Source organism: Tyto alba, unplaced genomic scaffold, assembly GCF_018691265.1.
Source record: "Tyto alba isolate M040663 unplaced genomic scaffold, T.alba_DEE_v4.0 Super-Scaffold_22, whole genome shotgun sequence".
Taxonomy (NCBI): domain Eukaryota; kingdom Metazoa; phylum Chordata; class Aves; order Strigiformes; family Tytonidae; genus Tyto; species Tyto alba.
In genome coordinates, this window is record NW_024881296.1 from 19,004,527 (window position 1) to 19,027,265 (window position 22,739).

The 22,739-nt window shown below is 36.4% G+C and overlaps 1 protein-coding gene across 4 annotated transcripts in view; it reads right to left on the reverse strand.

Moving 5' to 3' along the window:
* The window catches only part of SHPRH (SNF2 histone linker PHD RING helicase), a 58,224-nt gene that overhangs the window by 34,511 nt on the left and 974 nt on the right, over positions 1-22,739 (reverse strand). For 3 of the 4 annotated variants that reach the window (XM_033011636.2, XM_042795858.1, XM_042795859.1), the window contains 13 exons: positions 20,679-21,345; positions 20,144-20,273; positions 14,138-14,356; positions 13,740-13,818; positions 12,732-12,882; positions 10,854-10,959; positions 10,169-10,425; positions 9,039-9,734; positions 6,431-6,682; positions 5,555-5,633; positions 3,440-3,603; positions 3,094-3,350; positions 374-495 (listed from right to left, as the gene is read on the reverse strand). In XM_033011636.2, the coding sequence (XP_032867527.1) occupies positions 374-495; positions 3,094-3,350; positions 3,440-3,603; positions 5,555-5,633; positions 6,431-6,682; positions 9,039-9,734; positions 10,169-10,425; positions 10,854-10,959; positions 12,732-12,882; positions 13,740-13,818; positions 14,138-14,356; positions 20,144-20,273; positions 20,679-21,314 (3,148 nt within the window). In that variant the 5' untranslated portion in view covers positions 21,315-21,345. Of the gene's footprint in view, positions 1-373; positions 496-3,093; positions 3,351-3,439; positions 3,604-5,554; positions 5,634-6,430; positions 6,683-9,038; positions 9,735-10,168; positions 10,426-10,853; positions 10,960-12,731; positions 12,883-13,739; positions 13,819-14,137; positions 14,357-20,143; positions 20,274-20,678; positions 21,346-21,567; positions 22,568-22,739 lie in introns of those variants that run through there. The other variant, XM_033011638.2, reaches the window with a different exon arrangement.

Consider the following 22,739-nt stretch of genomic DNA (forward strand, 5'->3'; position numbering starts at 1 on the left):
GGCACAGAAGCCAAGAAAGCAGTACTGATAAAACAAAAGCAGGTTAAGTACAATTACACAAGTATGACTTCTTTTATCCTCCCAGTATATACAGACAGTAGAATCAAGAAAGAATATAAACCAAAAAAAAAAAAAACAGAAATACTCTGAGACATCTCAAAGATGCACCAAACACCACCTATTATTTTCTCTCTCATCTAGAATTAATGTTATTTTTTGTTACAAACACTGTTACAAGCCTCCTAGTTTCCCAAGATCTCACCATGGCTTTTTCTATGAATTCAAAAAAGACACTGTTTTTACATGGTGTCATCTAAACCATAATTAGCTCACTAAAAGGAGTAAAGAATATGCAACAGCCATCCAGTCTTACCTTTAATGATATGAATACCAGCTAAGCCATTAAGAGCACACACCAACTGCCGGTGAGCTTCCTCACACTCTGTTCGACATTTCTTCTGCAGAGATGTTAACAGTTCCTCCATGGTCATGGTGCTGAAATGGAGTCCAAATGGCTCAAATTTGAAACAAAACCACAATACTAGAGAAGTAAAACTGTCATGCTGTGCAGGATGAGAGATTGTTACATGCCTCCAACATGCTGTGCAAAAGTTTATACAAAATGTACTTATTAAAGAACCCCAAGTTGTCAGCTTTTCTTCCACCTAGAGCTTTACCCCAATTTGAGTATGTCAGGAGGTTGACAACTAAAAATAGCAAGGAATAAGCAGCAAGAAGAAAATTAGAACTAGGTAAAATAATCCTTCAGAAGGCAAAATATTTTGCTCTTACAGTGGTGAACTGGAAACAAGGAAAAATAGATCTTATTTTGCTAGAAGTTGTTCAGATGAAAACAGCTGTGAGAGACTACATTTCTCCCCTGTTACCAATCTAAACATGCAAAACACACAAGGTGTCAACGTAAAGAGAAAAATGCATGCAATAAGAACAGTGAAGATGGTAAGCACAGTTTTAAAATTCCTTTTTACATTTTTTTTTTTGGTAGTATTTGTAATTCACGAGAGGAATTTAGTCAGAAGAGAATTAGCTTAACATAAAAATACAGGAAACTGAGAGGTAAGAGGTAGAAGGAAGAATACAGATGAGAAAGAAGAAAGAAAGAAACATGAACGATATCTTGGAGCAAGGCCAAGGGACAAAGAATCCAGGCAAACAGAAGACTGATGTAAAGAGACAGCAGAGTAAACTGCAACAACAGTCTATAACAGCTGGGCTGAGGCTGCTTCTATGACCAATTGCTCCTATGAGACCAGATGCTACACCCCTCCCCAAAATTCTGCTCCTCAGCCTCATTCACCTTCAGGAATATCTACTGTTTAGCATTTAGTGCTGTGGAAAAGAGTAAGAGGTGACAATTCCTGGGTAGCCTGGGCTTGAGGTATTGACTAGGCCTTTATTTTACCCTCCTTGCAACACTGTTCGAACTGCAGAAACTGTTCCTTGAGTTTATGCTACACTGTTGCACTAGAGCAGGATTTAAAACAAAATAATCGCGACTTATAATTAGATGAAGTTTGCAGAGGTATTGGCAAATACACATAGCACCTGCTGCTCATACTCTGGTACTTCTACCGTTACTACTTACCTTTCATTTTCAAAACCATCAACAGTTTCAAGAAAAATTATAAAAGCAAAGGATGTACATATAAAGTATGCCATTTGATACACAGCCTGAGGCTACCAATTAAAACTGAGTAAAAAAACCCACCCTTTTTTGTCTAAGTAGGGAAGCCTAGAAAACTTCCTTTTGAGGGCTATAGTTTTGCTGAGTAGATGTTCTCATTTACTGCCTTTACTAAACAGGTGGAAAAAAAAGTCATCTATCATAGAATATACTCCAAATTCAGCTTTCTTGTTTCAGGCGAGTTTCTCTTATCTGTATGCTCCAGCATCAACTTTCCTGTTTCAGTAAATTTCTCTTACTCATTGAAGTCCCTAGCACTGAATTTCTTAATTTTTCTCCTACATGTAACCAAAGCCAGGAGCTGAATCTTCTGTGTTCTGGGTACATCCACTACTGCAGTCAAGTTTGGTTCACAAAAAGAGATATGTAAATAGAGCCAGGAAACAACTGAGTGCTGCTGAGAATATTGATTTCGCCCATGTTTGAGTCCTTGCTTCCACTCTAGCAGACTATTAGACATAAAGTACTACAGCACAGTGCCTACTATTAGTCCCTACTGAAGTAGATGCCCACTCAGTTACAGCTGCTCATGCACTCTAGGTTCCCTCTGTGAGAAAGGGGAAGGAGAAGGACACAAAGCTTCATAAAAAGGTACAAAGAGGCTGAATAGAATGAATGAACAATGCAGGAAACAGTAGAAATAACACTGACAGCGTTAAAAGTTTAAGTTATTCCCTAACTGTAGCTTAAAAGAGAAACAACATAGTGCTCCAAGAGCCTGGAATGAAAACAGTCTGTTCTTTCACAACCCCACTTCTAACTGACCAAAAAAGAAGCAGATACATGTCTCAGAGAGCACTATCAACATGCTTCCTGTCTAACAAAGGCTGACACCAGACTGGTATTTGCAAGGCACTTGTAAGATGATCTTGAAAATATGCAAAAAAAAAATGAAAAAAAAAGCATTTGAACAGCTTTCAGCTTTAGATCTATGTTTAGAAATTCTGCAACTTCACATTAACAACATTTTCTTTGATTTAAACAATTATTCCATTCTGTTTATTCATTTTGTTCATTGTTCTCACTTATGAACGTGACTTTTGTTACAAAAGAAAATCAGTGGGCTTATTTAAAACTGAAGAAGAATCAGGTTTGTTTCACACACAGTCTGTCCCCTGCAACACCCTAGTATCCATCAGCATTGTAAGATTAAAACGTTACTGCACAAACAACTGCCTCTCAGTACTATGTTCTTTAACAGAAGAATTGCACCAGCTATCCTACTGCATTCAACTTCTGAGGTCAGCCAGCTTGGTGTGCCATAGTTGCACATCTAACTAAAGAAGCTCAAAATTAGGCTTAAGAACTGTGCAAGATCCTGCACCTTCGGGGACAATCAGGTTTTGCTTTGAATAGGACAAGCCATTTAAGAAGTGACAGAAATTCACCTTTTCTGTAATGGCAAGAACTCTCCCCGAACAGCTTGTGGATGACAGCAGGCCTGCCTCAGCCGCAGCAAAGGGTATAGAATAGAAGTCACAGTCCTTCTATCTAGGCTACTAAGCTTAAGAGTCCAGTCTGAAATCTTCCTGAGTTTTGCCAATGCATCCTGGCAGCACACCTCGTGCTGGCGATGGTAGAAGTGTCTCTCCACGGGAGAAAAGTGAAGCCAGTGTACATTTTCTGTCTGAGGAGGGATTTGAATCTGCAGTTAAAAAAGAAAATAAGTAATCTGCAAATAAATCTATTGATAAATGTTGTTCAGGAATTTTAAAACCCAGAACTCTTATTTACTTGGTCAATCACATCCTTCTTTGCTGATCTCCACATTATCTTGGCAATTAGACTGTAGAGAGGCCGGGGATTTTTCCTACAGTAAGGTCGATATAAAAGTTGGTCCCACCAATGTTTGACCCAGTAAGGGTCAACTCCAAGAAAAAGGACTAATCCATACAGATCTGTCAAGAAAAGAAAGTGGTTTAGTACAGTGTTTGTGTTTTAATACTTCACAATATGCCTCCAAATAAAAAATTAACTTTCACAGAAGGGTTACCAGGCATAAAGCAACTACATTTTGGCCACTATCTTTTCCACTTGTTTTCCAGTCATGCCCTCACCAAAACAGCTAATTTTAGACAGGGGATCTGTTTGGGGAGGGTGGGGGCTGTCTCCTTTAACTAGCTGTTGATTGTCATAGAACTTATTGGAATGCACCTATTTGTGAGATACTTTCCTAATTTCAAGTTCACCAGAATAGAGTGATTAATTTAAACCTGTTCAGAGCAGGGGTGAGAGGCAGGAATTACGTGATTGCATATGGTTAACTGGGTTTGCCAGGTTTTTCTAAAACAATATTGCTCCGCATCATTACTTCACAGCCTGCTGTGCACCAACTGTCTGTTGCCCACCATCCTAAAAGGGGCTGCAATTCAGAAGACTTTCACTTTTCTACTAAGGCACGAGAAATTAACAAAAACACACTTTTAGTGTTTTCTTACTAATTGAGAGGATACAGATTTCTAATACTGCTCAATTCAGTAACCCATCACTTTTGGGGATGAAATTTAAGGACATATTGACTTTAAGCTTGTATCTAAATACTATTGGAAAAATACAGCAGCGTGTGTTTAAATGCTGCATGTGGACAATGCAGAAACAGAAATATATGATGGTATCTTACAGATAGTTCTTAAAGATCTGGTGGCTATATTCTTTATTGTTAGCTTTATGATAATTTTGGTATTCAGCTGAGAGCCAGAAGACATTCACCAAATATATCATAGACCAGAGGAACTAAAATCCTGGGAATCATTTCTATGCAGCAAGCAATTGATTACCCAGAGGTCCTACCCCACTTTATTTCAGCAGCACAGATTCAAAACAGTCAGCAGTTTTTGTCCCCTGTGTGATGGAATATGCTTCAGTGTAGCCTGAGCGCCTGGCCAACGTATTATGGACAACATGACATTTCAAATATATATTAAATCTACACTAATCACACATAGGGACTTAAACAAGTTAATCATGACAGTCAAATCAATACCTTCCTTCTATAGTGTTTGCTTTATTAACTAAGTATTCTCACAACTATTATGTATATTTATAAATTTAATCCACAATTCCATAATGAATTAATTTACAGTATTGACTTTTATAATAGTTTGGTATCTGAATAGTTCACAAATGCACACAAATGTTTACACTGATGCATCCACTTTGAAACTCATTGCCTCAATGTGTAGCACATATTCCTAAATCAATCAAAGAACGCAGAGAGATTAAGTTTGTCAGTTCCCTTTTTGTTCTATCTGTCTGAAGCCTGTCTACAGAAACAGAGTACCTCACAAAAAAACAAGATAAATGACACCTGCTATCATACAGCTCCCTAATCCACACATGTCAATTCATTCAGTTCTTATGTAAGGACTTTATACAGTTTCATTAAGCTTTAGTATGGTTTTTAGAATTTATACTCATGACAGTTGATGCCCACAGTAGTTCATACAGGGCTATGCCAAAAGCAAATACAGCTTTGCTTGCTCTATTTGACAGTTAGGAGGATTCTGTAACCAGAGCAGACTATCTTTAGCTGCAGCAGAGAGGGGTTAATATTTACCCACTCTGCTAAGTGAAAACTGAAGAACAGACTTGAGTCAGCTGTTTGACATGCAGCTTCTCTACTCCCCAAAGTATTTGTCTAACTCAGGGACATAAAAAGATCTCAGCTCTGCAATTTTTATATTGATACATTTATTGATGGCTTTATTACGTTTAAAGCTTATGGCTTACCAAGTCAGAGTACCTAATGAATTCAGAGCAAAACTAGCAGATATTTTAACTGCTTCATATCACTACCCAGTTACCAGAACAAGGAAAACCAACAGATGACACTGCTACATGAAATCTCACCCTCCAGTCCTCGCTGCACAGGAGTGCCACTGACACACCAGCGATTGACTCCACTCAAACGGAGTGCCATTTCAGCAGCCTAGCAAAAGAAGATAGAACTAATGATAGGAAAGGAAAAAACAAATACAGTGTGAAACACAGTCTGAAAACACGTAGACCTTATTTTTAAGAAGTCTGAACATCTTTTCAGCATGTAAGATTAGCAGATCTATAAGCAGCATTGGTCCAATACATTATAAAAATGTGTATAAAGTTATTGAGCTTTTTTGAAGGTAACTGAAACCTGATAAAAGCCATATCCACTTCCAAAGAATTAAGTGCAATTAAGGGTCCACAAAAGGCAAAGAGCAAAAAGAAACTGTACATAAAAAAAAATAAAAATAATTAAAGCCTGTAAGCAGCATTTTTGTCTTCCTGTCTTGGGCAAAAAGACTGGACAAATACTAATTAAAATAATCTCCCTCTGCAGACTGCAGCCCTAGAGTCTACAGACACACTGCTAACTATTTTAGCTTCTGGACCCAAAGGACATATCTATGCCTTTGAACCATGTCACTGAGCAGGCTAGTGTTTTGTTTGAAACTATCAAACACCATATACAACATGATGACCTAGTTCTTCAAACTGTCAGTATAGATTATGTTAAGTATTTTTTGAGCAGGATATATTTCACAGTCTGCCAAAATTCCAACAAGAGAACCATTTAATAGTCAATATCTCAAACAGAAGATTCACTTCTAAAGAAGAAGGTACAAGGACAAATTACCTAAGTGCACTGAGCGTTAAGAAGGGGAAAGGGAAGTCTATTGTATTATTTACAATGAGCTCATCCAAACCTTTTCAAGTTAAATAAACACGTGACCAGGACTGCCATACCTTTGCCGTAGTGCATTCAACCATTTGTGCTTCATCAAGGCAGATCCTCCACCACTCCACTGCTACTAAGGGGCTTGGGATGGCCATGTACCTCTTCTGGTTCCTGAAACGGCGCCCATCTTCACTGTTACTGTGGGGTATATCTACGTAGTTCAGTTCGGTGCGAAGGACATCATAGGTGGTGATAACCACTTCCTGCTCTGCCAACATGTGTGGCTGCAAAAAGCCATGCTTCTTCACACCTTGGTACACCTACATAGTTTCATATTCAGTAGCACAACAGCAAGGAATGAAGGTAAGAGACACTTTAATAAAAATGCAAAAATACCGATACAGCTTAATACATGCATACTTTTATAAGTGTTCCTCATTTAATATGAAATCATTCATAAATCCTGTATTAACGTAGCAGCATGAGAAATCCATACAAGTAACAGGTAATAGATGCAATACAGACACTTATGCAAATTCTTATACATAAGTATTTGCATCTTTGCAAAACATTAATTTTTTTCTACTTTGAAGAAAAGGGGACTTCAGTTTTTGCTAAAAAAAATGATTTTTGGCAACACTTGTATGCAAGATTAAGTATTCTGCAATACTGTACATAGCAACATTATATAAATCAGTGTTACATGTCCTGTCCTCTCCTTTCCTTTATGGTAGATGTACTACCTTTCTCCCCATCACCCCAAGAATTTTGTGGATTATTAGGCCAAGGGAGAAGTATACCATGAAATATTTAAAAAACAGAAATTATACTCTGGCTAAAGTTTTATCTACAAAAATTATTTCTACAGAGACTTATAAATAAAAAGAATATCCTACTATGAAACAGTCCCTGTGCACCAATAGAATATTATTAGAAACCTTTCATATTGACGCTTGCTCAAATACCAGAAGTGTTTTTCTTATCTCCCTCATTATTTTAAGCATAATCCTATCAGAAACATACCATGGAGCATGCACAACCAGGTCAATGCACATGAACTAAAGGAGAACAGGTAGGGGCAAAAATAAAGAAAGGAGCATGCTCACTGAAGCAACTGTTAAGAATTAAAAGATAGCTGTCAAAGTCTAATGATTTCTTCCAAGTGTTCATGAACAGATTTTACGGAGGTTTATAACTTGGCCAAGTCTTGGTTGTTTTCACAGCAGCAGGAAAAGACAACCTGCCATAAAGCAAGACCTACTGATAAGTTTTAATTTCTTGCTCTATTACATAAAACCATTAAGAATTTCCCATGAGTTGTAAGCAGTTGGAAGAATAAAAAAAACACCCTTCACATGCAATGCAAAACTGGTTAACATGGGAAAACTGTTCTTTGAAACATCTGCACTATTTTCATTTTGACTTTACAGAAAAAAGAACACAACAAATTTTCATTTTGAAGCAACACTGAAAGCAAGTCTGGATGACTTACAGTTGGCAGTTAAAAGAAAATGAAATGAAAACAGTGTCTTAGAATGGAAGGTGTCACAGCTTAAAGTACTAACATTCAGTATTTAAGCTATTTTTCTGTTACCATGTAAATCTATTTCTGACAGTTTTCATCAAAGCTGGTATAAAACTTGGACTGGGTCCTACGAAAACTGTGCAAGTTTTACACATTTGTTAGTTGCTGCACTAAAGCTAATTAGACTGCTCACACAAATGTCTTACTGGAGGCCTAGAATTCATTTATACTTTGGGCATCTATGCAGGATAGCTGAAGGTATCAGATATATCTCTGAATACAGAACCTTCCTCTCTATCAATCTACTACTACTATTGTTTTTTTTTAAATATAAGGGTTCTCAAAGCACTTTATCTTTACGGAGGTTCTTGCCTACTAAAAGTATGAAAGACAAAACTTGACTCTATCATTACAGTGGCTACCCTCGAATACTGTTGTAACTATATTTTAAAAAATCTTGTAGAGCCCTAGTTAGTATATGTATAATTATATTTTAGTGATAGAGCTATTAAAAATCAAGTAAAAGGACAATATGAGGTCTCCAGATAAGCAACATTCAAATAAATATGGCAGATGTTACAGAGAAAATGTCCAAGTGGTAGTGGTATTATTCTCAGGAAACACCAAGGCCCAAGACTTCTTTTGTAAAGCCTGCAAACCAGAAATTCAAAAGTACACTCTTCACCTACTGAAACATTTGTTTTTATCTAGAACCAAATGAAAAGCAACTGTCAGAGCTGCTTGGGTGCAAAATGTACAGTGAGACTTCACACTGCAGAACACCTGCAGTTAGGCCTTTCTAAGGTCCCTGGTAATCTTTTAGAAAAAAAAAAAAAACATGGACAGTCTTCCCTCTCAGAAATCACCCGTTGTTGCAACTGCTCAAAATTTCCTGCCATTTGATACAGGTATCTAGTCCACTATATCATCTCCCAGTGACCAACTTATAAGGAAAAAATGAAGAACTGAATGCAGACAGTCTTTCTAGGACACAAATACATTGTGTGGTGGCAAAACATAGGTCTAGTAGTGAGAAAAGTAGAATTACGATACAGAGGACAAAAAAAAACTCTGATCTGTACGTGATATAGCGTCAGACAGGAAGCCCTGAGCCTTAACAAAATAACTCTCCAGAATATGAAGAATCTTACCAGAACTCGAAGAGAAGATGATCTTACATGCCTGTTGATCTCATCTACCCACTGATGACAAATAGAACTCGGAGAAATTATCAGTGTAGCTCCTGTGGAAACTGGTTTCATTGCCACAAGGCAATGGGGACAGTAGAAGGGCTTGATCTTCAGGTTTTCCTCTTTGTAGTTTACACATTCTGCATGCTGCCATAAATAACATTTCAGACACTGCACACGAGCTTTATAGTCAGCTAATCCAAGCTCACCACAGATGCATTCAAAACGATATTCAGAGGTATTAAATGGAAATACAGAACTGGTATGTTGTATGCTACTACTGGCATGTTCTTGGGAATGTGAGGACTGGTCCTTTGGGACTTCCTGCTGGACATCAGCTGTAGTTGTAGAAACATCAAAGTTAGGATGACTGCTCACGTCAGTGGAGACAAGGAGGCTGCCAGGCAAATCAGAAGACTTTGGGACCACAGCTTCCTGCTGAACATTATTCTCTTTTACAGAGTTCTCATGGTCTGCTTCAGATTTTCTGTAATTTTTGCTAGTTGTACAATAATCATGTTCTTCCATGGCAATATCAACCCGTAAAGGGGTTTTAAGGACATTTTCAGAAGTGACATCACTATTTCTTGATTCTTTGGTTTGAGTTTTATCGTCAATCAACTGCTTCTTTTGAATGCTTTCTGAAGTCCTTGCTATCTACAAAGTAAAATTAACCAACAATGTTAGACTTATTCCTCACTTTTTTTTTTTTTTTGAACGTATAAACACATCGGGACAGAGATATTAAGATTTTATATCAAGTTCCAGTTTGAGGATTTGGTTAATGTTTACCAGTGTTTAAAAGACAACTTCACAGTAAGAACAATATATCTGCCAGCCTCCGCAGTACTATTTTAAAAGGTTTATGACAGATGTAGTTAGTATTTTAGCTCCAAATTAGATCTACTTATGATTTCAGCTTCTTTGATCGTGAATGTCAAAGCAAATGCTGCAGTCTTCTTCATTTTTATCAATAAGCCAGTGTCACTAAACTAATGCACACTGACAGCACAGCTGAAAGTAGCATGCAATTGGTAGAAATAAGATGTCTTTGCAACATTCCTTGAAGTAAATACAGCAGCATGTTTTACCTGCTCTTTGGTTCTTTCTCGCTTCTTCTGTTCCTTGTAATTCTTTCCGAGTTTGAAAGACCCAGCCAGTCCATGTCCTTTGACCCGCTCTACTACTTTTTCTGCAATTAATTTTTCTAGAGTTCTTTTGAGAAGTCGTCTATTTCTCTGTATGTCATACCTATATATAGCACTGATGTACTTAAATATTGCAATAATGGATGCTCCTTTCTTCACATTCATTTCCTTTACAGCTGCTAATATCATCACTCGTAAGCCTATAGGTAGAATCAAAGCAAAAAACCTTACAGCTCAGATAAAGTTACCCCCAGGCAGCAGTTTTAACAATACTTTACTTCAGGTAGCCTTATAAATTGATATTTTTCAGTGATTTTAGGTACTGAGTAGCAATATAATAAGTCACTCAATTTTCTTACTGAAGCTTATAAAAAGACAGTATTTTGGTTAAATGCATAAACTCTCTTACAACGGCCATTAGTTACATGGAGCTCTGTAGCACACAGATGTGAGTTGGTAACTTCCCTTTTAAGTGTGGATCACTTGTTTGTAGCATGCAATCCTACATCACAAAGCTCAGCAAAAGAATCATTTCGTTCTTCTGAAGCCTTGAACTCACAGACAGTGGCCAATATCAGACTTATGACGAAAGCAAAATGTATTAAAAAATTAAATCAGAAATACTTACTGGGATATTGTACTTTTTCCTTCAATTTAAGCTCCATTTCCCTTGTTTTTTTCTTTTTATTTCCTTCTAAAGGTTGAGGTGGAACAAAGAAGTTCACAAGCTTACCCTGATGCAGACAACATTTAATAGTTATTAGCTCATGTCTCTTCACAGTAATTCTGAACGTCATTAATCTTTCCACATTTGAAAATAAGCATGAGCTGTTATAGACGTGTGTTCTGATCTCACTAATTTGCTCAGATAACTCATTTTTAATGTACAGAATGATACCTCATTCAGTTCAGCTTCTTGGCAAATGGTATTCAGCACCCCATGCTGATAATAGAAAGAACAGCACTGCAAGCTGATTGGGTCCTCCACTACTTCAGCATTAAGCTGCAGGAAACTATAGCTGTTAAGTGATGTAGGTTACTGATGGTGGAGGAAAATACATATTTAATATATAGCTAGAAACGCAGGAGGAGGTAAGCAATAGAGATTGAAAAGCCCTAGTTAGTTGTATTACATACACACTTCTCTTCATAGGGATTGCCTCCCAAAAATTTATTATTACTGATTCAGGAACAGTGATTTAATTCAAGGAAATGTATACTCAAGAATTGGGATATAAAAAATAGTTCCAAAGCTGGAACAAATACAGTGCTAATGTATCTACAACTAACTCTTTTATAGCTGTATTCATTAACACCTCACTCTGCCCTGTCCAATTGGTTGCTTTGCAGAATTCTTAACAGTAACTGCAATGAAATTCCAGGCACTGTTTGAGCCCTACAGTGAGCTGAAATACTTGGAGTAACTGTGACATTGGCTTACACAAGCTAGGACTCATCCAGAAAGTCTCTGTTGGAATAAAGCACTTTCAGTTTGGTTTTTTTCAGCACATCATACAAAGACATTTTATATTTGAAGACATGAAAAATGTATATGCCAAGGGGTCTTATGGATGAGTGGAATAGTGCCTTTTAACCACAGGCAATGTCATATAATTCTGTTCATAAAGATCCCAAAATATTAGCCAGGATGTCTGTCCCAACTACACATATCATGAAACAGTTTCATAACTCCAGCTCTCCAAAAGCTGTGCTCTCTGGCTATTGTTGGCAGTTGATGTTCAGATGCTTTAGCACTCCTACTCCCCCCTCTTCACAATTCTCAGTGCTGACCCTCTGATAAATTTAAGAATCCTATTCTCTCTTTGAGAATTGGGTCTTTTTAACTAATAAAAATACAAGCAGGCAGGAGATCATTATGAATAGATGTACAACGAATCTGGCTGCTATGAATTCAAAAGGATGGAACCTACAGAAGTGGTAGGAGTTTGCTTAAGGATGAAGGATCTCTCCCTTCAGAGAAAATTTTTGGTTTTAGTGAATGTACTAAAGTTTTCACAGGATGCATGATGAGGAAAGTGAAAAGATGGAAAACTGCTGCTAAATAAACCCATTTATTATATGAAATAGAGGGGGAGCAGAAATCTTTATTCACTGAGTTCAAATTGTCCCTATTTTAGCATAGAACGTATGTCTAATGGACATCAATACATTGAAGTTAAGGGAAGAATGAGTTCTAAGGTAGTAGACTAAGTTATGTATATATACACTCCTGGAGTGAGTGTAAACTAGCAACAGACTATTAACAGCACAGTTGCCTGCTAACACCCTTCAACAATGGCAAACTATCAATTGCTTCTCAAGAAAACCATTCCACTATTTATGCCATCAAGTATCAACATCCTACAAAGCAAAAACTTTCACTGTGCTTTTATAAAAGTCCAGATTTAAAGATGGATTCAACAGAAAGCAATAAACTCAAGAAGTGCATTTCCATGAATTCTGAAAAGTATTTTTTTCATACTAAATCTTATCCTGGTTTTCTTACCTCAGGTAATGTCATATCATCTTGTTTAATGTCTGGTCGGGTATGAGTCAGAATAAGAGCCAACACTTCTACTGTTTTTCCAAGACCCATCTCATCTGCCAAAATACCTCCAGGCCACTGGGGTCCAGCGACTGGATATTCACGGATAATACTAAAATTGAAGTACATTCCCAAATGGAAGTCAGTAACTACAGAATGGTGTGACAGAGAAGCATGTGTTCAGCGACACACAGAGCATAACTTCAGCAAGGAAAAGCTTGTCAGGTGAGACAATATCTTTTATTAGATAAACTGAGATTGAAAAAAGTTAGCAAGCTTTTTCTGTGTACAAACCTGATCAAGATGAATATGTATGCCAAAAGTTTTTGGATTTTTTTCCCCTCCTAACAGGCCTTGCCTTGCTAACCTTAGCGTATCACAATATTAGTCTCAAAAAAATTGAAACATGTTTATATTCACATGTGTTAAAGATCTGAAAGCTATATAGGGGAAAAAAAAAAAAAAAAAAAACAAACAAAAACAACAACAAACAACACACCCAAAAAGTAAACTAGCAATCAAAAGGTTCTATTATAACCAAATTAACGAGAAAAGTGCAACAGAACTAGTAATGCAGTACCCAGCATTAACAAAAAGCATTATACTGCCTCATTCCTTTAGACTTTAAAAACATTGGACCAGAATATTGAAGCCTCCAACATGCTAATTTAAAAAAAAAAAGTTAATCATAAAACTACAAATCTGCATTGAAATAAAAAAAAAAAAAGCTTTAAGAATTATATCTTCAACTTGAAATTAACATATTTATCTGTGCATCATATACTCCAGTTTGCCTTTTTTTTTTTTTCCCAGATTAAAGATATCGCTGTTCTAATTCTTTAGAATTTGCCGACTGAAGAATGCCAGTTACGGACTACCTTACATCCCCCAGGTAAAAGCTGTCAATAAGGTTTTCACAAAGCACAACCATGAGGTGCTCTCTGAAAGAGGTAAGTATAAAAAACATACCAGCCAGTAAATGGATTATAGTAGATTTTTACTCCATCCAGAGTGATGACCTCCCGCCATAAGAAGTGCAGTGCATTTTCTACGGAGAGAGTTCATGTTACTATTATGAGGGTTCTCTAGAAATAGCACACTGCTTAGAATTGCTCAGCCTTATTGTGACATTTAGAGATAAAAAGCAGACGTCCACCTCCACAATGCTTCACGACCACCAAAATACGTCAACTGCTGTTCAGCAAAGTTTAGTTTATCATTCAGTGTACTACACAAACAGCAACTTTTATAGAAATAGTAATGAAATAGTTAACAAAGTTTCTAATCAAACAGCAAGAAAACATTGCTGCTGACAATACAATGCCACTTTCCTCAATTACACAAGTTTTCCAGACCCATATACTTGCCACTGCTTGGAGTGCTTGTGAGCGTCTCTCGGCGAAGCATCCAGTTCACAGCCTCACTTTGGTACGGCCTCAGAATAGGAATTAATGCAGGGTGCTGCACATCCTCTCTCAGTAACTGGATATCCTGCTGATGGGTGTGCCTTACAAAGTCATAAAGCTCTTCAATATTTTGTCGCTCTAGTTCCGTGTCAGATTCTTCCTCATCTTCCTCCAGCTCATCTGCATACAGTAATTCAAGACACACATTATCAATCAATTTTGGTCAATATTTCAGTAAATTTCACCGCAACATATTAACACATGAAAGCAAAACATCATTTAAACATATGTCATCACTGCACCTGCCTCAGCTAGTAGCAGTAGGAAACAATGAGCACTACTTTCCTGAAAGCTGAGTAACATGCTATGGTGAGCACAGAAGTATATATAATCAGCAAAGCTCTTCCATTAGAATTTAGGGATAGAATGACCAGACCTTATTTATTTAATAAAGACTTTCCACTAAACATTTCCAACTAATACAGAATCACAAATAACTCACATTTCAGACTTAAATGTTAACATGGGTCAATGATCTTCTAGAAAGGGGAAAACCACAAACACATTCATGTATTTTTCATTAAATAAAGTCTTTCTTGATAAAATAACATTTAAAAAAACAACCATGAGATTCTTTTCAGTGTGCTTTCATATTAACTTTAAATTATCCATCTGGATAAGAAAATTGTAGCAGTAGGACAACATGAAATTCTTACTACTTGCATCATTGGAAAAGTTCAGACAAGTCATATTTTAGAAATTAAAATCCCACCTCAAGAGAAATAGGTACCCCTCTAGGACAGAAGGCCTGCCCTTCTTTTCTACCCTCTAGGAAAGAAGGCCTTGTGCTTATATATTTTTTATATAACTTGGGTATACACAGAACTTAAGCACTGTAGAAGAATTTGTTAAAAATTTGAGTCTGCATTTTAGGAAACTGACATAAGAGGAAGGAACAGAAGACTCAGAGGACAGGTTTTAACAGAACTTTAGGTATCAAAAACATCAGCACCAATAAAACAGCTGTACAACTTTACAGCTCAAAGAAAGATACTAAATCTAGCTAGTATTGGAGATAAAGCTACTTCTCAATTTTTCTCAAAAAAAAAAAAATTTAGAAGTCAAAGCCAGCATTTTCAGTACAAAGTGACCTTAAGTTATATTTAAAAGTGTAATATACCGATAAAAAGAGAAAACAGCTAATGGCAGGCACAATTAAATCAAATTATAATTACAATACCTCATGCTAACAAAAAAGATATGTACCTGGCACAAACACCCAAGAGTTTAACCTTAAAATACGGTTTGGGGGCTGCTATTAGGACTCTCACAGAAAGCAAAAGCTTTCTTTCATGCAAATGAATGGTGAAAGTGAAAAATGGTTTCCAAAACAAACAGCAGGAAATTACGTTCCTACGTGTGGCAGCCATCAGTGCCCTCCCCTAATCTTTTTATTTCAGTGGAACAGTTTCAGGGCTTCACAAGGGAAAAGGGAAGTCTGGAAGACATTAAGTTCCAATAAATTAATGAAAACTGTATATATAAAGACTTGTAATGTAAAGAAGGCAACCAGAGTGCACGTGGGGTTATTAATGTTCCAGCCAAACAAAAAGCACCAAGCAGAGCATGCAGCCTTATATACCACAGAAACCATTCCAAGGGAATGAAAAGAGCACAGAAATTAGTGATTGCAGAGTATAGGTTCAATCAATGAAGTTGATCTATAATGTCACCTACCATCATACTTGCTAAAATAACAGTTTTCAAGTCTTACACTTCATAATAAATTGACTTCTATATAAACTAACTCGATCCAGAATTTTACTGGGGAGCAAAGACTACAATATAAAGTAAAATGTTTCTTCATACAATTGGATATGTTTTGTCCACACCTTTCTTGTTTTGCTCAAAGATTTTTTTTTCCTTGACTAAATGGTTCTATGTACCACAGGGATTTTTAAAAGGATGCTGAGAAAATTTACTGCTCTCAGCTACTTTATAAACAGTGAATATTTAATTATGCTTTCAACCATTTCAGAATGCAATTCTCACCTTCATAATTTTACCTTTGAGAAACAGATGGTATTGTACTATCCAAAAATTCAGTTACTCTGATACGTTTCATAATCAAGTATTCTACTTAATTCCTTCAATAACTGAACTAAAGCTTTGCTACTGCATCTTTCCATTTTATCTGTAGGGCAGTTTCCAGATTGCTGTGTAAGAACATCTATATCAAGGAAAATGCAATCTCTTCCCTGCTTTATTCTGGATTAATGGGAAACTTGTTGCTTCACATTTGGTATTAAAAAAATGCCATAAAAAAAGACAAAAAACCTCCTCTTTTTACAAAGAATATATTCTTCTTAAGAAAATTGAAGGAAAATGGTATGTGCTATTGCCATGCTACTGTATGTCATACTATAGTTCCATAACACTATGGGAAAACAAACTCCAAAACATTTACCACTAACTAGAAAAAACTGCAATTAAACAGACATTTTAGTCTTTTTAGAAAATTTTAAAGATTGTGGGTTTTTTCATATTAAGAAAGCAGATAGCTGGATCTACAAGTGATCTATGCCTCCATGTTCACTGAAGCAATATGTATTATTATACAGCAGATACAGGATACAAGCTGTGATAAAATCAGCTAATTATTGAAGCAAACAAAAGAAATGTCTGTAAACGAATTTCTCAAAGTGGTTAACTCTACAGTTAATGTTCAAAACTCATGAAGCTTCTGCATAGTAAATATTTTGTCACTCTTGCAGATTCATTAATGCCATCTATCCTACACTTGTCGTAACTTGAGATGGAATTCCTGCCACAAAGGCATCTAGAAGGACATTAACAGTACTAGCACATTGAGGAAAACAAAGATATAAAAATTAAATTTAGGGATAGAGAGGTCAGGTCCCTTATTTTTGTAAATCCTTGTGCACAACTCCATTAATATAAGAATTTGCTCATCAATGGGGAGAACAAGAAGCCTCATCTTGGAATACTGTTGTGTAGAGTTCATTTTAGATGGATACTGACAAGTGTTAAAATACATACTTACATGCAGTTTTACAGAAATTTCAATTAATTCTGCTTAAAAACAGGTGAGATTCAAACACAGACTAAGTTGTTAGAAATGGAAGTCAATTTACGCTTCTTAAGAGGAATGCATTCATTGGCAGAATCAAGACTGCAGTATTCTATGCTACATCAAAAAGTACATGCTTAAAAACTGTTAAAAAAATATGACTGCTTTACAGTGTGTAGCTTCCTGGGCTCTTCCCTCCAAATCTTTTCCATTTCTGTGACATGCTTTACTTCTGAATTTAGAGCACAGCATAATGCACACTGCGGACTTTTACAGTGGTTTAATGCTCCTGTTTTATTCTCTAATACTTCCAGAACAATTATTTACCTTTGATTTGGTTTGACGGACACTAAGTTGATGCATTTACTGAGCTACAGATCCACCCATTAAACTACAGCCCTAGTTGCAGCAGTTAGCAAAGAGGCCAACATTGTTTTCTAATGTGAAGTAAGGATCTTTTTTCTTCTGAATCGCTTTATATCTATATTGAATTTATATTGAATCTCCACTGCCTAGTCTGTTTGCAAGCTTTCAATCGTTTTTAATCTCTTATGCTGAATAATACATTTTAAGTTTGTTAATGATATCACCTCACCAATCACTGTATTTCCCAAAGCATTAGGAATACATTAAACTGCACGTGCCTTTGTAGGACTTGACTAGCGATCTTCGTACACATCAACAACCCTTTATTTCTAGTCTCCACACCCTCTATTTTACTTAGTCATTTATATGGCATTGATTGGCATAGAATCCAGACTTTATTATTATTTTACACCACTTCAAAACATACGTGCTGAAAAACGGACAGAAAATTTACCAGTTGGCAACACCGCTCCTTCATGAACCTGCACTGGCTGCGTGGCTCCTGAAAGGGTTAAGTTACAGCTTAACACCCCGATCACTCAGGTCCACAATCTTGCTCCAGTAACTTTGAGGGGCATGTCCTCCCTTTCAGAAGCTATGTAACCTCTTCACCTGCAAGCTATACTGAACCACATAGTCCATAAAAATCTATCCTTTAGTATATTGAGGACAACACCCCAGGTTCCAGCAGAAAATTATTTTTGATCTCAAAATAGGTCACTGTTAATTTTGTCCGTACACAATCTCTTTCCACAACTCCTCCACCATGATATGTAGAGAAGAAAATTGTGCTTCCTGCAATAGCATTACTTTGAACACACTTTCATATGTCTTAGTCATCTCAAGTCTATGAATTCTGACAGATATACTGCTTTTAATGCATTTATAATTTATTTCTCCTAATGCATTTTAAAACATTACTATTCATTTCTGTTTTTTAAACTATTTATTCTTCAGACTTCTTTTTGGATCTGCTTTGTTGTTCTCAAACCTAAACTGACAAGTTTGCTTCAGTCAGATTACTTCAGTTTTCTGAAGGATGGTTTCTTACGTACAGTATCTTCCCTTCTCCACATACTTAGTTTTACTGGCCCTTCTCTTGGTATATCTCAAGTCTTTTCTGACAGTTGCACACTTGTTCTTTGCAACAGGCATGGATATACAGATTTTATTGTGTTAGCTCTTCCTTTTAGCTTCTCTTTAGCAAGTTGCCTAATTTTTTTATACAATTCTGTCTTTTGAGATCAAGTATAATTATACGGGTGGTACTAGGCTTCTGTTGCTTCTGCAAAAACACTGAAACTCAGTAAATCACAGTCACTGGTATTAAGTCAGTCTTCAACTAACATTTTGAATCCATTCTCCAATCAGGAACAAGACCAAGGTTGTGTTTTTTAAGTTTCCTAAGTCATCACACTATAAAGCAGTCATTGATTGCCTGAAAAATCTGTATCCCTAACAAGTATAGTCTTGTGGAGACATTTTACATCAAAGGTCATGATGCCCTTGAAAGTTTTTGAATAACAGAAAAGTAAGGTCACAACAGACCTTGAAGGTTTCTGAATAACAGAAAAATAAGGGGTTTGAATAACAGAAAAATAAGGCAACAACAGAGCTTGAAGGTTTTGGAATAACAGAAAAATAAGGGTTTTGAATAACAGAAAAATAAGAAAGTTATCAGTGAACAACAGATGACTTTGGAAGAACACCCAGAGCAAAAAATGTAAAAAAGCAAGTTATAGTGATAAGGGAAAAAAACATGTGTAGTTAAGATAGCCAATCAAATGTTTAGAATAGGTGTGTGAGTAATGTATGTTAACCAATAAGCACTTATGTTGGAGGTGTGGACAACTTTGTAGGGGGATAAAAACACAGCTTTCTGAATAATAAAGTGACTTCGATCTTAATATTGGAGTCTGCGTCATCAATCTCCTCACAGTCTGGTAAACATATGTCCAATTTCAAAACGATGACAAGGCCCATATTTGTAAATTTGCAGTGGTGTATTCTCAAAGCTGTCAGAGGTGCATTTTGTATCAATTTACATTATAGCTGCTTTACAACATAAACCAAACAGATATTCCGCAGCCACAGTTGTGTGTTGGGCACCAAACTTAGGAACAAAAGTTTTCTAAATTTAATTCCTAGTTCTTTTTAAGCAGTTTGTGTGTAACTTGGACAAGCTATTGTATATCTGTTCAAACAACCCACACGAATCTGAAAACGGTATCGACTTCCAAAAACATAAGGACTCAAGCTCCCATGTGCCTCAGTACCTTATCTGTAGAGAAGGAATATTATCACCTGTAATTTGACCATAAACTAATTAGCATATGATTAATGGTCAGATAATAATAATATGAAGAGAACTACCTAATAATATTACCTTGTAAATAAAAGTTGCTCTAGATGGCAGAACTAACTTACTATTTTCCCTTATATTTAAAACTACTGAAAAAATACACACTTTAATAACAAAAATTCATCAACATTCAACTGAATTGCATTACCTGGAATTAAAAAACTATAGAACTTTTCCATGAGTTTTTGAATCAGCTGATTAGCTTTTTTGGGTCTTCCACCTCCATCGCTGAGAAACTCTGGTTTACTTAGCCCAGCTTCCAGAAGGTAAATTCCAACCTATGAAATGGTTATCTAGTTAATCATTTAATTAACTGTTAGAATGACAAGAATACTATAAACAGAAGAGCATGAAAATAACAACAGTGCTTTGAAAATTAGCAGATATAGACAGAAAATGTATCTACTAAAATCACTATATAAAGGATACAGTACATTGTAGCTGAAAGCTTCTGTGATTCCCCTGGGTAATGAATTACTAACAGTGCAACAGTAAAAAGAAAATTTTAGGAAAAAACACACTGAAAACATTTACAAAAGCATGTAGAAACTGTGTATTTTCATCACATTATAAAAATATATGGTAGCTTCCAGACTTTGTTGTTCAGAAGTCTTTATTTTCTACTTCAAACAACAACAAAAAAAAGAACTTCTGAAACGCAAAACAAATATATGAAGCCATACCTTTAAAGCCTGAGCCTCCCCAGGTCTTTGATAAAGTCCAATTATCTTTTTCTTCTGCAACCATCTCAAGCCTTCCAATATTTCACCTTCTAGAGTTGTTTCCACCAAAATACGTTGTTCATAAGCACCCAGGTATTCTTTTGTTTCATAACTGTACTCTTCTTCACTTCTTTCATGAACACAGACATGCAGCTGATCATCAGAGTCTCCTCTCATCAAAGTAAAGCTCCTTTCATGGAATTCATCTGTTAGAATTTGCTCAGAAGGAAGATGAAGAGCAAATTCTCCCAACAAAGCTTTCCAGCACCCATCCGCACGGTATGGCAAGACTATAATATTTAGCTGTACTGACACAGGAGTCAAGATGGAATAAGAGTCTTCTTCATCGTTCACCGTCAAAAACTTAACAGATTTTGAGCCACTGGCTTCTTTTTGAATGAGATCATCAGTGCTATCATCATTTATAACAATGAAGGATGCAGAAGTAGTGCTTGGACCTGGAACGTGGTCCTCATTAGTCATTTCATCATCTGTTATCATCTCATTTTTCCGATCTTCATGCATATTCCAGCAGAGCTTTTTCTTCTTCTCCTCATCTATTTTTGATGGAGGCGCGCGTTTTCGACGACTACTCATTTTGTCGTTTTCTCAACAGTATTTTCAGTCTCTGCGAGACAAAGTATATTACTCAGCATTAAGTATTATAAAATCAAATGCCCACACTGAAATTTCACTGTGCAGTATCTGCTAAACTTACATCAGATTTGGACACAGACATATGCACTTTTGAACACATGTTCAAAAGGCACTTAGTTTTACAAAGCCTCTCCTGTCCCTCTGCCATCACACAAAGCTGGACGTGAAGCATTTGCTTTGCACTATATCTTACCATTTCACCAGTCAGGGATCAACAAGAATGCAAGATTTCACAGCTGTTCCTCAGAATCTTGTGGGACAGATACAAAATGAGAAGCAGTAGAATCCCTCAAAGGTGGGGGTGGAAGGAGACGGCAAAAGAAACTCCACAAACAAAAGCGCAGGAGGTACAAGAGATTTGGAGGTGGGTGTAGGGAACAAAATACACAAAATTTTTCCTTCTTCTCAAAGCCTACATTGAGATGAAACTAAGCAAACTTGACACACAGCTAGTCTGAATCTGACATTATATAAAATATGGTTTAGAGCATAAGCTATCAAATTCTGTCCTTAGAAGTCCCTAAATGACCTTCCTACTAATATTGAATACTTTATTTTTCCAGGAAACCGCGCATCCTGGGACCCAGATATGCAAACTGCACAACAGAAGAAGTAAGGGCTTCTCTGCAAGCATCTCGGTGGGACCAATCAGCAAACTAAATGCATGGTCTTACTGATTTTGCCTAACTGCAATGCTAAGTCAAGATACATGTCCAGCTCCTTGACTGAACCTGGGCAGTGAACAGATTTTATGGATAAATACTAGAAAATAAAGTAGACTTGCTAAAAAATGCACATGAAAAAGCAGAATATTAGAATATGGAATATTAGACCTATCTGGGAAACTACTAGCTACATACTCATGCTTAAATAGTCAAAGTAGTAGTAACCTGTTGTAAAAAAATACTACTTTTATCCAGAGCCTGAACACAGCAACAGATTTATGACCTTACATTACAGCACTATCTTTGTCAACAGAGACAGGAAGATACTTAGATACCCATGTCAATTCAGCTTCTGCATACAACTTTTAAAGAAATGTAGGAAGATGAGAGGCAAATACTCTAAGCTACTGAATCCAGTATCCCACATCTTAATGTTAAAGGCATTTATGCTGGAACAGGGCTGAAGTCCTAGAATTTGGAACAATTCTAAAAGGTTCTTATGAAAAAAACAAAAACAAATCAAACAAACCCTAAATTTTATAATTCATGAAAGTCAAAAGAAACATTCAGGAACACACAAATCTTGCTGCGTTTGAATTTCAAACACAAGAGAATTAAGGAAACGTGAGTCTTTCAAACTACTACTCGTGTACACACTGCTGCCGAGAGTAAAAGAAGCAAACCCCAACAGCGAGCACTT